Raw genomic sequence first — 13,972 nt, forward strand, 5'->3', positions numbered from 1 at the left:
ATTAGGAAACAAGCGATCTAATTAACCTTACTACTAAACAACCCTAGACAAGCGCTAAAGGTTTAATCTAGTAGCAGCCTTAAGGGCTAGAGAAATTGATGAAGCTGAACAACACAAACACAAGCGGTTGTATTTAATTTAGTTGAATGTTCTTCTTAAGATTTAATGATTCCTGACGCAGCAAATTCTTGAACCTTAATTACTTACAAGTTAGATGGATCAAACAATTACGGATTTGATATTTAACTTAGCAGTAGATTGCAATGAATAATACACGAGTAGGTCTCCTAGTAATTAAATGAAACAATCATGAAAATAGGCATAGAAGAACATCCAATACTCAAAACATAAATTGAACACTAAAAAAAAAAAAAACAGATTAGATCTCACAATTTTATTGATTCTGAGGCCTCCGTTTCCTTCGACCAAGATATGAAAGTTTTAGCCACTCATGGCCATAATCAAAACTCAAAAAGAGAAAAAATTCTAGAAGAGAGAAAGAGAGGCGTGTGTCCCCTCCTAATCTGATCTCTCTCCCCTCTTAAAGATATCCAATTCAAGTATTTGAATTCTACTAAATCTCCTAAAAATATCCTAATATCCTAAAATAACATTTATCCTAATCTGATTCTGATTAATTGAAAATAAAATAAAGTCCTAAAATAAAATAGGAAAGTGGTGTGTCCAGGTGTAACTTGCGTGCAACACGTCTTCAAATCTTTCAATAATAAACTGCCTATTTGAATTGCATGACAAGGCGGAATGTTCCAGAACGTCAGCAGTGCAGGTGTGTCAAATTCAAGCCCGATTACAACCTTGATGCAGCAAGTATCTCTGCAAACTCAAAACATGAAAGTTGTAGATCTCTTTCTTATGGTTCCACAGTATATTGAATCATCTCAATCAGAGCTCAGATGAGAGAGTTATTCCCAGATTATGAAGTGATGTCAAAATTGTCTGAATTCACCTAATTAGTTCCGTTTTGCATTTAACGCCTCCATTTGCATCCTAAATCAAAAATAGAATAATAATGAGTACATTTAGGAAACAAATAAGTATAAAATACTAGACATTAAGGGGGGTAAATATGACATTTTGCATTCTTATCAGCTAGTTTCCAAACGGACAACGATGATTATTGATCACAATCAGGGTTTGTATTTTGTCTCAATGGGGGTGTAGTGAGCTGGAAGAGCTCCAAGAAAAGCACTGTAGCAGATTCTACAATGGAGGCTAAGTATATTGCATTGTCAGATGCGGCCAAGGAGACAGTCTGGATTTAGAAGTTCATTACTAAACTTGGTGTGGTTCCCACGATTGTTGATCCTATAGACATCTATTGTGACAACAATGGAGCAATTGCTCAAGCCAGGGAACCACGGTCTCATCAGAATTCCATACACATTCTCAGACTATTCCATCTCATCAGAGAGATAGTTGAGAGGAAAGACGTGCAGATTAGTAAAGTGCATACTGACGACAATCTCGCAGATCCACTGAAACCATATAGGGGGATGGAGGCAGGCTTCAGGTTGGCCTCATCCAATTTCATTCTTTTGAAAGCCTGCTGGAACAGGATGTTCACAGTGCTTCTGTTATCCACTAAAATTATGTGGATGTCACAACGCCCTATCTGGGGTGTGATGACGAGAGCATCATCATGGGGATGATGCAATCAGACTGCTTCTTTTTTCGAGAAGGTGATTTCCTCCTCCTTACGAACCTTTGACGGTCGCGGCGTCATGTTCATTACACGGATAGGGTCGTAATGGGCCACGCGAGCATACCTCTCTTGGGCACCTCGCAAAGTCCCTCCGAGGTGTGGTCCCCCAAAGATTATCCCTACGCTATAAATACCTTTACGACCATGACACTTCTTACCTGGTTCCTCCTGATTTTTCTCTTGCACGGGAGCAGAGTCATCAACATACTCTTTGAAATGCCCTTGCTTAATGAGGTCTTCAATTGCTTGCTTAAGGGCCCGGCACTCATTAGTGTGATGCCCGTTATCCCTATGATAGCGACGGTACTTCTTACTATTTCTGGCCGAAGAGGGATTTTTCATAGGCTTAGGCTCCCCGAGTAGGCCAGTCTCTTCTAACTTATCAAGAATAGCAAAGACTGATGCATTCAAAGGAGTGTACTGACTCTTGTCGCGATCGCGACGAGGAACTGGGGCATAGGATTTCTTGGGCTCATATCGTTGCTTATTTCCTCTTCACTGATCGTCATTAGCCCATCTGTGATCAGCCATCCTATTTTCCACCCGACCAGGTGCACTGCCCGAAGGGTCGGGGTCGGGGTCATGGCGGTTGAGTGCCGCCACGGAGTTCTCAATACAGAGGTATTTCTCCGTAAGGCTGTAGAAGCGGGTAAGGGAAACATCGTCCTAAGATTGCAGCTCTTTCCACAAATCTGTATGTGGACGAACTCTCGCGATGATGAGAGTCCGAATAGACTCTTCTGGAGTGTGAGCTACCTTATGGAGCTCCCGATGGAACCTGTCAATATAAGATTGGAGGGGCTCATCCCTCTCTTGCCTTATGTTGCTGAGGTAGCTCAAAGGCATTGAGAACTTCATGTTCGCTTGGAAGTGTCTCAGGAATGTCGAGCTCATCTGAGGCCACGAACTGACGGATCCTGCTGGGATCAACCTGAACCATCGCTTGGCATGAGAAGTCAGAGTTACTGTCAAGAAACGATATTTTGCCACAAGTCAGAGACTTGGTAGAGTTCCATGAGGTCGTTGAACTCGTATAGATGATCCTGTGGATCGGAATTCCCATCGAATGCTCACATATCGGGCATTCTAAATCTTAACAGGAGAGGGGCGGCTAACACTGCCGGAGAAAAGGGAACTGCCTCTACGACCTGCCCTTGCTCATTTAGTTGAGCCTTTAACTGATTTAAGGCTCGCTGTAGTTCCTCAATCTGAGGTAGCGAAGCCATCTGAGGATTACTTTTCGCAACGCGGTTCGACCCTCATGGTTGCGGTTAAGGAAAGACCGTAGGTCGGATTCCTCCTCGCCTCGGTTGGTAGTCCCAACTGCTCTTGACACACGCTGGCTAGAGTCGTGTGATGGCGCTGAATGGTCTGGGGAACCTTCCTGACCTCCGCGGTGGTGCGAACCGACCCGCAGACGGTGGGAACTTCCCGCACCACGGCGATCGAAGTCGTCATTCTGACGATAATGAGAATCTCCCTGCCTTGCACTTTTGTGGGAGTGCTCACGCGACGTGGCACGGGATAGCTCGGGGCGTAACATGTCACCGAGTCTTTGCGCCATGAGGGTGCGATCGGTGTTCACTAGTCCCTTGGAGCCTCTAGGCCTGCTGTTTGCCACTTGCTTTCCCTTTCTTTGACGCGCTGCAGTGCGCGCGGCATGGACTATTGCCCTTTTCCGCGCTTTCATGCGACCTGCAGGCGTTTTTGGCGATGGCACCGCCTCATTCGATTCAAGTGGCATGACCCGATCTAACCGGTCCAGCCTTTGGCTGACTGTTTGGAGAGTATTGTTGAACCTCTCCAAGTAGCTCATGACGGCTGGGTCAAGCCTCGAGCTTGAAAGGGTATCCCCCATGGTATTTTGCGGGACTAAAGGCACTTTGGGAGAAGTGTCCTCTTGTACCTAGGGGATCTCTTCGTCACCATGATTGGTTCGCTAAGATTCAAATCGGCGAGCCATTTGCTGTAGTGAGACTAATTAGTCAGAGATTTTCCTGATGAAGAAGAAGTATTAAATCAGGCCCTCCTTCTAGCGTCAAACTGTTGATACTTGATTTTGACACCAACTAATCGCACGTGGGAAATGCTGAGTTGACTCAGAAGACACACATGTATATTGGGGGTATTGAATTGATTAAGAGGAGAAAAACAATGTTTAAAGTGGTTCGGATGCTTAAATAAGCGAATCCTACGTCCACTGATATTATATTAATTTATGAGATCATGTCGCGTTCAGCGAGATGATTTATAGCTTAGAGAATACAAGTGAATACACCAGAGAGAGAGAATGTATGCTATTTCAAAGAAAAATTAGCTAATCCCACAAACGGAAAAGGAGCCCTCTATTTATAGTGGGATGAATTGAAGTAATGATTACTAAATCTATGAGTGGGTCAGATTGCCATGCAAATCCTTCTTTGTGTCCCGTTGCTCACCTGCTTGAGTGATTTCCTCGACTTGTGCAGAGATTGGACAAGTGGACCTTTTCTAGCCTTTCGCCAATCTGGCGTATACCCACTATACTGGCAGGAGCATGCCGCTAACGTCAGCATGCAACATGGTTGTGTCTGAACGGTTACAGAATCTACCTAAGCTCTGACCACTCACGCTAACAAGGCTTGACGTCAATCCTACTTTTTCAGGCATAACATATATATTTCATAAAAAATTAAGAAAAATTCAAAACTTGCCTCTTGGGATGAACGCGCTTTTGACGTAAAAACAACAAAATAGCAATAAACAACTTATTTCTCTCCTGAAGTGTTCCTAGACTATGGTCCCTATACAAAGTTCCAACAAACTTACAAAACAAGTATAACCGTCATAAGCGGTACTTTGCGGAATCCTTTAAATATCCAATTCTACATTTTTCGCCCAATCATATTTTCATTTTCTTTTTGTGTTTGATACTCCTCTTAAAGATATACTCATATCTGACATGGAAAACCGCGAGAATTCAAGTTCATTAGCAATGGGAAAGAGCGCGCAGGAGATGGGCTTGCCATATGTACCGGAGTGCTACAAAATTCCATCTTCACATCGTCCAATTTTGACACCTGAGACCGTTGATATGCCTGTTATTAATTTTGCTAGGTTGAGGCAGAGTGAGGAACAACGATCAATGGTCATCAAAGAACTTGGAAATGCTTGTCGTCACATGGGTTTCTTTCAAGTAATTTAGTGGCTTTATTAATCCTCTATATTGTGTTATCTTTTAATTAGCATTGTATAGTGATACATTGTGTGTTAACGAATTTTCATACAGATTGTGAATCATGGAATTTGCCAATATATACTAGATGAAGCGCTTTCTTCGGCATTTGATTTTTTTAAGTTACCAGCAGAAGAGAAAGTGAAATTCATGTCTAACGATGTGTACAAGCCAGTCAGGTATGGCACAAGCTTGAAGGATAGAATTGACAAAATCCAGTTCTGGAGGGTCTTCCTTAAGCATTATGCACATCCTCTTGATGACTGGATTGATTCATGGCCCCAGAATCCTCCTAATTATAGGTATGTTATACTAATTCTTAACTTAATTATTCTCTCAAATTTCAACTATTAACCAGTTAAGCACATCTTGTTCATTCGTTCTCCAGATATTCTTAGGATATTTTTGGGCATCTTTCTTCTATTCTGCTTCGTCTCTGGTTCACACTTAATTTGGCGGCAGAAACTGTCGATCCCTTTTTTCACACAAAATTCAGAGGAAGCACCTACACTGCATTTAATATATCACGTTGTTAACATAAGCAATGACATGAGTCGTGAAATTTTTTTATTCCAAAATGCATTTACTAATCATACGCAATGACATGACCTTGGTCCAGAAAAATATGTATGCCAAGTCCAGTGATTTGAAACTCATGCAAATCGCATGTGCTGACACGAGAGAAATTGGGATAAGCTGATTCTTCAATTCCCTTTCTCACTTGTCACATTACAAAGTGCATGAAAAAAGAAAAATATTGGCATGTTGACTTGACTTGGTCACCTTTTTCAAACTTTGTTTCAGGGCATTATTGCGTAGAAGTGAGGAAATTAGCCTTGGAATTAATGGGTGCAATTACTGAGAGCCTCGGAATTGTTCCAACCTATTTAGCCAAAAAAATCAATGAAGGAATGCAAGTAATGACAGTCAATTGTTATCCACCGTGCCCACAACCAGATATCGCACTAGGTTTGCCACCGCATTCGGATTATAGCTGCTTCACCATTCTTCTTCAGAGCTCGCCGGGTCTCCAAATTTTGGACTCAAAAAATGGCAAATGGAAATCGGTTCCCGAAGTTCATGGTGCCCTAGAAGTCCATATTGGAGACCATATTGAAGTGCTAAGCAAGGGCATTTACAAGAGTGTTGTGCATAGGGCGACTCTGAATAGTAAAAGGACTAGAATATCGCTTGCTAGTTTACATAGTTTGGAGTTGGAAGAGAAAATAGAAACGGCTAAAGAGCTAGTGGATGAACAAAATCCGAAGAGATATAAAGAAAGTAGCGTCAAGGATTTTCTGAATTTTATCTCCAAGAATGACATTGGCGAGGGGAAAAGTTTCATGGATACACTGAAGATGAAGAATTAAATAATAACTAATCATATGCTTGATCTGAGTCTCTGTTATTTCCTTCTCTATTTCCGCTCAAGAGTTCTATGGATACATGCAACATATATATATATATTTGTGTGGTTTTATCGAGAGAATGGGAACAAAGCAGCATCTAATGAGAGTCCAAACGTNCCCAATTTTATTTCCACAAATCTTCAAAGTTTTATGTTGTAAATTTTTTATAATTCTGGGGTACCAAAACCAATCATCTGTAGCTGTGTTTCTCCAGCCAGCATTTGCAAGTCATGAAGTTATTCAAGTAGCAATTTGGTTGGGTCAAAGTATTGGCTTACAGCATCGCTCAACCCCAAAAAAACAAATAAAAAAATCTCAGCTGCAAACTTCTCTAAGCCAGAGTCAGACAGGAGTACCATATTTGACTAATTGACACAAAATCCAATTGTATTAGCAATTTAAAGGCAAAATTTCATTCATCTCTCCTAAAATTTGACCTGATCAGAATTGCACTGTTTTGGCTTAGATGAAAGACACATAAACTAGGGAAGGTTACCACAATATCAAAGAATTTTCGGAACTTAAATGCTTTGCATGTACTTTTAGCAAACTGAAACAACTAAAATATGAAATTTTCCAAGATTTGGTGAGAGAAAGAGAGCTTACAAGTGGGTAATATGGCAGGTTGAATTATTGTTATAGCTACAGTTACAAACGATGGAAACAGCGTGGTCTTCCCATTTAGTTCCATTGACGGCAGTTCCAGTACATGGCTCTCCACTTATGTTCCATAATCCCGGTGGTGCGAGTACACCCCATTTTTGAAATATTGAATTCAATGCCTTCATTGTCCACAACACCAAACCAAACCAATAAATACTTTCAGAACCAGTTGATAGCAATGCACACAAACTTAAATATTAACAACGCAAATTCATTAAAGCTATAAATTTCAAATCTAACATTCAATGTTAAAAGATACTATGTATATTCTAAAACTGATTAAAAAAGAATTGAAGCTACAAAATATTCAGAACATCCCCTCCCGTCGAACCCCACCCATTTTGCCCACCTGCAGCAGCCGCACTCCCACCCGTTGCCACCACCTTCAGCCGTCGTAGACCCACCCATTCCCCCCATCTTCCAGTCGTAGCACACCGTTCCGGCAACCACACGCCGTCCCACCCGTCGCAACCTACCCATCCAATCCGTCACACCCCTCACAGAGCTACCGCCACGAGCCGAGCGGACCAAATGGCAGAGAATCTTATAGATTCTTTCTCTTATCCTTCAAATTTATATTTGGAGGTCCTAAGATCTATATTGAAGATCTTAGGACCTCCAAATATAAAATATCTATATTGAAGATTTTAGGACCTTCAAACATATTGAATTAGAAGGTTATATTATTATCTCCAGAATGATCAAATTTACGGTTTGCTTTCGGTTGTCGGGTCACACAAATATATATAACAATTTATTTAAAACTTTCAACAATAAAAAAGACGTCATATATCATCTCCTTCCTAATTAACCAGTTATGGTAACTAAATATCTTCAATCAAAAAGCACTTTTGAGAATTACTTTCTACTAAGTTTTTTTTTTTTTTTTGATAAAAGAAAAGAGTAAGTGAATGTACCTTCAATAGGATCAGTAGTGACAGTTTGAGCAGTTGATTCTTGTAAGATGAAGAAAACAATGAAGCAAATGCAGAATAAATGAGCGAAAGATGAAGAAGAAGAAGAAGAAGGAAGCGGCTTCAGTTTGAAATTCATCTTTATTAGCAGAGGAGGAGGAAGTCTGGCAGTGACACTAGTTATTTATAATTTTATATTCACATGCAAGACGGGGTGAACTAGTTATTTTAAGAAGTTTTGGGGTAAATCGGAATTTTCTGAGGTGTTTAATAAAATATCATGTTTGACCAAGGTCTAGTCATCATATAACTATATAAAGACAAAAATACCCCTCTCTTGCTAACAGGGATTATATGAAGTTTTTACGCATAGTGGGTGCGTTTGTATGTTTATATGGGTTTATTTCATAGGGTTTTTGTTTGATTTTATGTATAAAAATGATGTATTTTGATTAAATTATTTTTTAAACTATATTAACAACTAAAAAATAAAAAAAATTTGTTTGATTTATGGATAAGCATGATGATGTTATAATACAATATGAAACAAACATTCTAGATTGAATATATAGTTAAATGCATCGATCCTTTTAAAGTTTGATGTAATAACAAAAAAAAAATTCTGAGGTTTTTGAAACAATAAAACTCTTTATGCCATTGAAATTAGTTAAAATTTATACTATATGAGTTAATAAATATTTACTCTTTTCAATCTTTTATATTATTGAATCAAGTCTTAGGGGATTAATATTTAGTATCATTAACTTTCGATTATTATCGAATTTTCACAATAAATATATAAACATTTCACTTAAAAAGTATATATTCTCTTATGATCTAGTGCATTTTCTCCAACTAAAATAGGGGTATTTTCGTCTTTATACGATATAATCTTTTTGTCTCATTAAAACTGGAGCCCAACTTGAGCATTAGCGCCAAAATCAATAAACAGAATGAGATTAGACTAATTATTAATTTTAGTCAACAAGTAATTTTTTATTTAATTAACTAATTACATGTTGGCAGTATGCACGAAACCCTCCCTAAGTATAGAATACCAAACCCAATTCTTGTCGTAAGACTAATAATATAAACAAAACTATAAGCCAAGTTGCTTTCATTTTTTTTTTTTTTTTTTTGTAATTATATGTTTTCGGTTTTTTAATTTAAAAGAATATAATCAATTGTTTAATGAGAGAAAGACTTAATCCACTTTGAGGTTTTGGTCCAATTTTCAAATATTAGGAAATGCCTCCTAAAATTAACTACCTAACTACTCTTAATCAAATTCCAATTCCAAAACAACATTTTTTTTTGTCCAGGGATGAGTAAATTATAAGTGAGTTGCCTATTTTGCCCTTATATGTATGACTGAATTACTCTTTCTACACTTACATGAGTTCACACTTGTTAGAATCATGGGGTCCATCCTAGTCGTTTAAACAATAAGATTTGAACAATAGTAAGCCCAACACTAGGGGATAAATAATTGTATTATTTGCCAAGGACTTTCTTTTGGTTGTGTATGTAAAACTTACGTTACATTACATTACGTTACTCATGTAACGTAAATAACCTTTTGATTTTCATTAGTTTTAAAGTTGATGGTCCACATTTGTTGTTTAGTTTTCAAATGCTTCAATTTTCAAACGTTTGGGATTTATGACAGCCATTAAGCATGCCATTAAAAGTTCGATGAAAACTTGGCTATGTATATTATTTTGGTCCCTAAGCTCAAGAACTCGAATATACAAAATTATACACCATCAATATTAGAGTATCTTGAGAGCTTAGAAGAGCTAAAATACAGCTCCGTGAGTTTGTTTCAATGGCTTGGAGATAATTCTTGATTCTTGGTTTATAGTTTAAGAATATTATATTCTTTGTATTTCTATTTAGATTACAGATAAATTTCTTACAGTTGGTATCAGAGCACTATAATACCTCTGCCTTGATGTTTTGCAAAAGAATTTTTTGAAGCTCTCTGTTCATGGCCGTTTGAATTTTTTTTTTAAATCAAAGTTTGTTTTTAGATTTTTTTTAACGAAAATAAATGTTATAAATCATTAGGAAATTGGATTTCTATCATTTCTGGGCTTTAAAACAATTATTTTGGAGTTTAAATAGTGAATTTCCACCCGGGTTTGGCTATTGGGTCGTTTTCGGGTCAGCTATCCAATTACAGATCTGCTCAAAGGTTGAAGACGACTAGAGATGACATGTCATTTTTCCTTCAGTTTTAAAACCGACATGTCGTTTGCTTGTCAATTAAAAAAAAAAAAAAAAGAATTTCAGATATGGCACTTTGGGACTTGAACCCATGATCTCATGTAAAAAGATGTGATATTGGGCTGACAGGCCACGTACGTTTTTGTCATGTAATTGGTAAAATAGAATTTATACTATTTCTAATTTTGCTCATTTTAATTATGCCTATTATATTAATTTTGGTTTAATTATATGCATTTTTTGGATAAGTTAAATTGTGCAGAATCCTAAATTAATTGTGCTTATATTTATCTTTCATGAATTGATTATATATGGATAAAGGCATAATATTAAATGTTATGCATAATATTATAGTTTTCATTATGCAATATTTTTATGCTTATGAGAATATTTTGTGCATAATATAACATATTAGTATTTGATTATGTAATTCGTAATATTAAGCTAGTCTTTATGGGATTTAATATCTAGTGTCTAGTGATCCATATAATTTTAATTAATTAGTGAATAGCCACAGCATCTTTAATTAAATAAAATTATATATTATGATTAATTAGGATCACATAAAGAATATTAGACATTAATTGTAATTAATTATACTTAATATAATAAATTTTTTCCCACAGGAATTTTTATTATATTTATATTATTAATTAGGATAAAATATCAAGTTATTCATATTTTACCCACAGGAATTATGAATTTAGTAAATAATTTGATAGTTTTATTATAAAGTTTAATCATAAAGAATAAATGAATCTGTTTGAATTAGAAATTTAGCCCATAGCCAATTTTTATGTCATTAGATTCAATTTTTAAGCATGATTTACATTAGTAAAGTATGATATTTTGTTTAGGCCTCAATTTTAACATAAGCATGTAATCTATAATTTTGTGCAGTCGTACAACCTGCAAATTTCTCTGATATTCGTTTTGATATCCCTGAACTTAAGGGAGATAACTATAAGGTCTGGAAGGAAAGAGTTCTTCTTAATTTGGGGTTGATGGACATAGACTATGCTATTAGGAAAGACAAACCACCAGCACTCACTGATACTAGCACTATAACGGACATCACGCTTTATGAACGATGGGAACGATCTAATCGTCTCAGCGTGATGTTCATTAAGACTAGAATCTCTGCTAGTATTCGTGGTTCTGTTGATCAGCATGAAAAGGTCAAAGACTTGCTAAAAGCCATTGATGATCAATTTGTCACTTCAGACAAGGCACTAGCAAGCACCCTGATCATGAAGCTCTCATCCCTAAGGCTCACCGGTGTGAGAGGTGTGCGCGAGCACATCATGCAAATGAGGGATATTGTGGCTCAATTGAAGAATCTCGAGGTTGAAATGTCGGATTCCTTCCTAGTGCACTACATCTTGAACACCCTTCCGCATCAATATGGACCCTTCAAATCTCATACAACACACATAAGGATAAATGGTCAATTAATGAACTTATGACCATGTGTGTTCAAGAGGAAGGGAGACTGGTGATGGAAAATGGAGAAAGTGCAATGCTTGCAACGCATGGAAAGGGAAAATATCAAGCCAATAAGAAAGGGAAAGGTAAAATGCCTCCCCAAAGTGGTATCAAGAAAGATTCCAAGTGTTTCTTCTGTAAAAAGAAGGGACACATGAAGAAGGAATGCGCCAAATTTCAGAAATGGCTTGCGGACAAAGGTAATCCAACCTCATTTGTTTGTTATGAATCTAATATGGTTAATGTCAATATTAACACATGGTGGATTGATTCTGGATCAACAATCCACATTTCAAATTCCTTGCAGGGTTTGCAAAACCTAAGGAAGCCAGTGGGAAGTGAGCAAAGCATCTTATCAGGAAACAAGATGGGCTCGCATGTGGAAGCTGTAGGAACTTGCTATTTAATTTTAAGTAGTGGCTTTGTTTTAATGTTAGAAAAGACCTTTTATGTTCCAAGTTTTTCTAGAAACTTGATTTCAGTTTCAAGGCTTGTACCCTTTGGATATTCCTTTAATTTTTCAGATTCATCTTTCAACTTATTTTATAAATCTGATTGTGTTGGGAATGGTACTTTGTCTGATGGTCTTTACTGCATTAATTTACAAAACAATGCCACTTATGATTCAATGCATGTTCACATTGGCACTAAAAGATGTGTTATTAATGAGGACTCCTCTAAATTATGGCACCAGAGATTAGGACATATCTCTATAGATAGAATTAAAAGATTAGTAAATGAAGGAGTACTTAATACTCTAGATTTTACTGATTTTGAGACTTGTGTGGACTGCATAAAGGGAAAGTAGACCAACAAGTCAAAGAAAGGTGCCAATAGGAGTTCAAACATATTAGAGATCATACATACTGATATATGTAGTCCAGACATGGACTCATATGGTCAGAAATACTTCATCTCTTTTATAGATGATTACTCACGATATATGTATCTCTACATGCTTCATAACAAGTACGAAACATTAGATGCCTTTAAAATCTTTAAGGCTGAAATAGAGGAACAATGTGGTAAGCAAATTAAGATCATAAGATCAGATAGAGGTGGAGAATATTATGGTAGATACACAGAGGATGGATAAGCACCTGGACCATTTGCAAAGTTTCTTCAAGATCATGGGATTGTTGCCCAATACACCAACCTTGGTTCACCGGACCAGAATGGTGTAGCTAAAAGAAGAAACCAAACATTGTTGGACATGGTGCGGAGTATGCTTAGCAGCTCCAATCTTCCTAAATCCTTGTGGGTTGAAGCACTTAAGATTTCATTGTATATATTGAACCGAGTTCCAACCAAGGCTGTTCCTAAAACGCCATTTGAATTATGGAAAGGTTGGAAACCGAGTTTGCGACATATGCGTGTTTGGGGATGCCCGCTGAGGTGAGAATTTATAATCCACAAGAGAAGAAGCTAGACCCAAGGACCATTACTGGGTATTTCATTAGATATGCTGAAAGGTCTAAAGGTTACAGATTTTATTGTCCATCTCACAGCACTAGGATTGTGGAATTAAGAAATGCAAAGTTTCTTGAAAATGACTTGATCAGCGGGAGCGATCAGACCAGGAACATAGTTTCTAAGAATGATCATTAAGAATCTCAACCTTCCACCTCAAGTGATAAATTGGTTATTGTTTACAGCACCCCTCAAGTACAAACTGGTGTTGAACAACCAATCATTGAAGTTCCCCAAGTTGCTGACAACATTCCAGTAGATCAGGTAGTTCAAGAGTTGCCAAGAACTTTTGAACAACGAGTTAAACCACATACTTCTCCGGAATATGATGGTACAACATTAAGAAGATCTGCTAGACCAAGGAGATCAGCAATTCCTAATGATTATGTTGTGTATCTGCAAGAATCTAACTATAACATTGGAGCCGAAAATGATCCCGAGTTCTTTTCAAAAGCCATGAGTTGCAAAGAATCATAATTATGGTACAATGCCATGAAGGAAGAGATGAATTCTATGAAGAGTAACGAAGTCTGGGATCTTGTTGAGTTGCCTAATGGTGTAAAAGCCATTGGATGTAAATGGGTCTTTAAGACAAAGAAGGACTCATTGGGCAACATTGAGAGATACAAGGCTAGACTCGTTGCTAAGGGATTCACTCAGAAAGAAGGAATCGATTACACGGAGACTTTCTCTCCTGTATCTAAGAAAGATTCTTTGCGTGTGATTTTGGCATTAGTAGCTAATTTTAACTTAGAGTTGCAACAAATGGATGTGAAAACGACATTTCTTAATCGAGACCTAGAGGAGAAGGTTTATATGAAACAACCTGAAGGATTTTCCTCTAGTGATGGTGAGCACTTGGTTT

The 13,972-nt window shown here is 37.4% G+C and overlaps 1 protein-coding gene across 1 annotated transcript; it reads left to right on the forward strand.

Annotated features, from left to right (window-relative positions):
• Positions 1-4,664: 4,664 nt before the first annotated feature.
• Positions 4,665-6,307, forward strand: LOC116138647 (flavanone 3-dioxygenase 3). Its single transcript, XM_031424343.1, has 3 exons — positions 4,665-4,898; positions 4,992-5,248; positions 5,740-6,307. The coding sequence occupies exons 1-3, from the start codon at positions 4,665-4,667 to the stop codon at positions 6,305-6,307; spliced, it is 1,059 nt and encodes a 352-aa protein (XP_031280203.1).
• Positions 6,308-13,972: the final 7,665 nt, after the last annotated feature.

The sequence above is a fragment of the Pistacia vera genome, unplaced genomic scaffold (genome assembly GCF_008641045.1).
Source record: "Pistacia vera cultivar Batoury unplaced genomic scaffold, PisVer_v2 Contig343, whole genome shotgun sequence".
Lineage (NCBI taxonomy): Eukaryota > Viridiplantae > Streptophyta > Magnoliopsida > Sapindales > Anacardiaceae > Pistacia > Pistacia vera.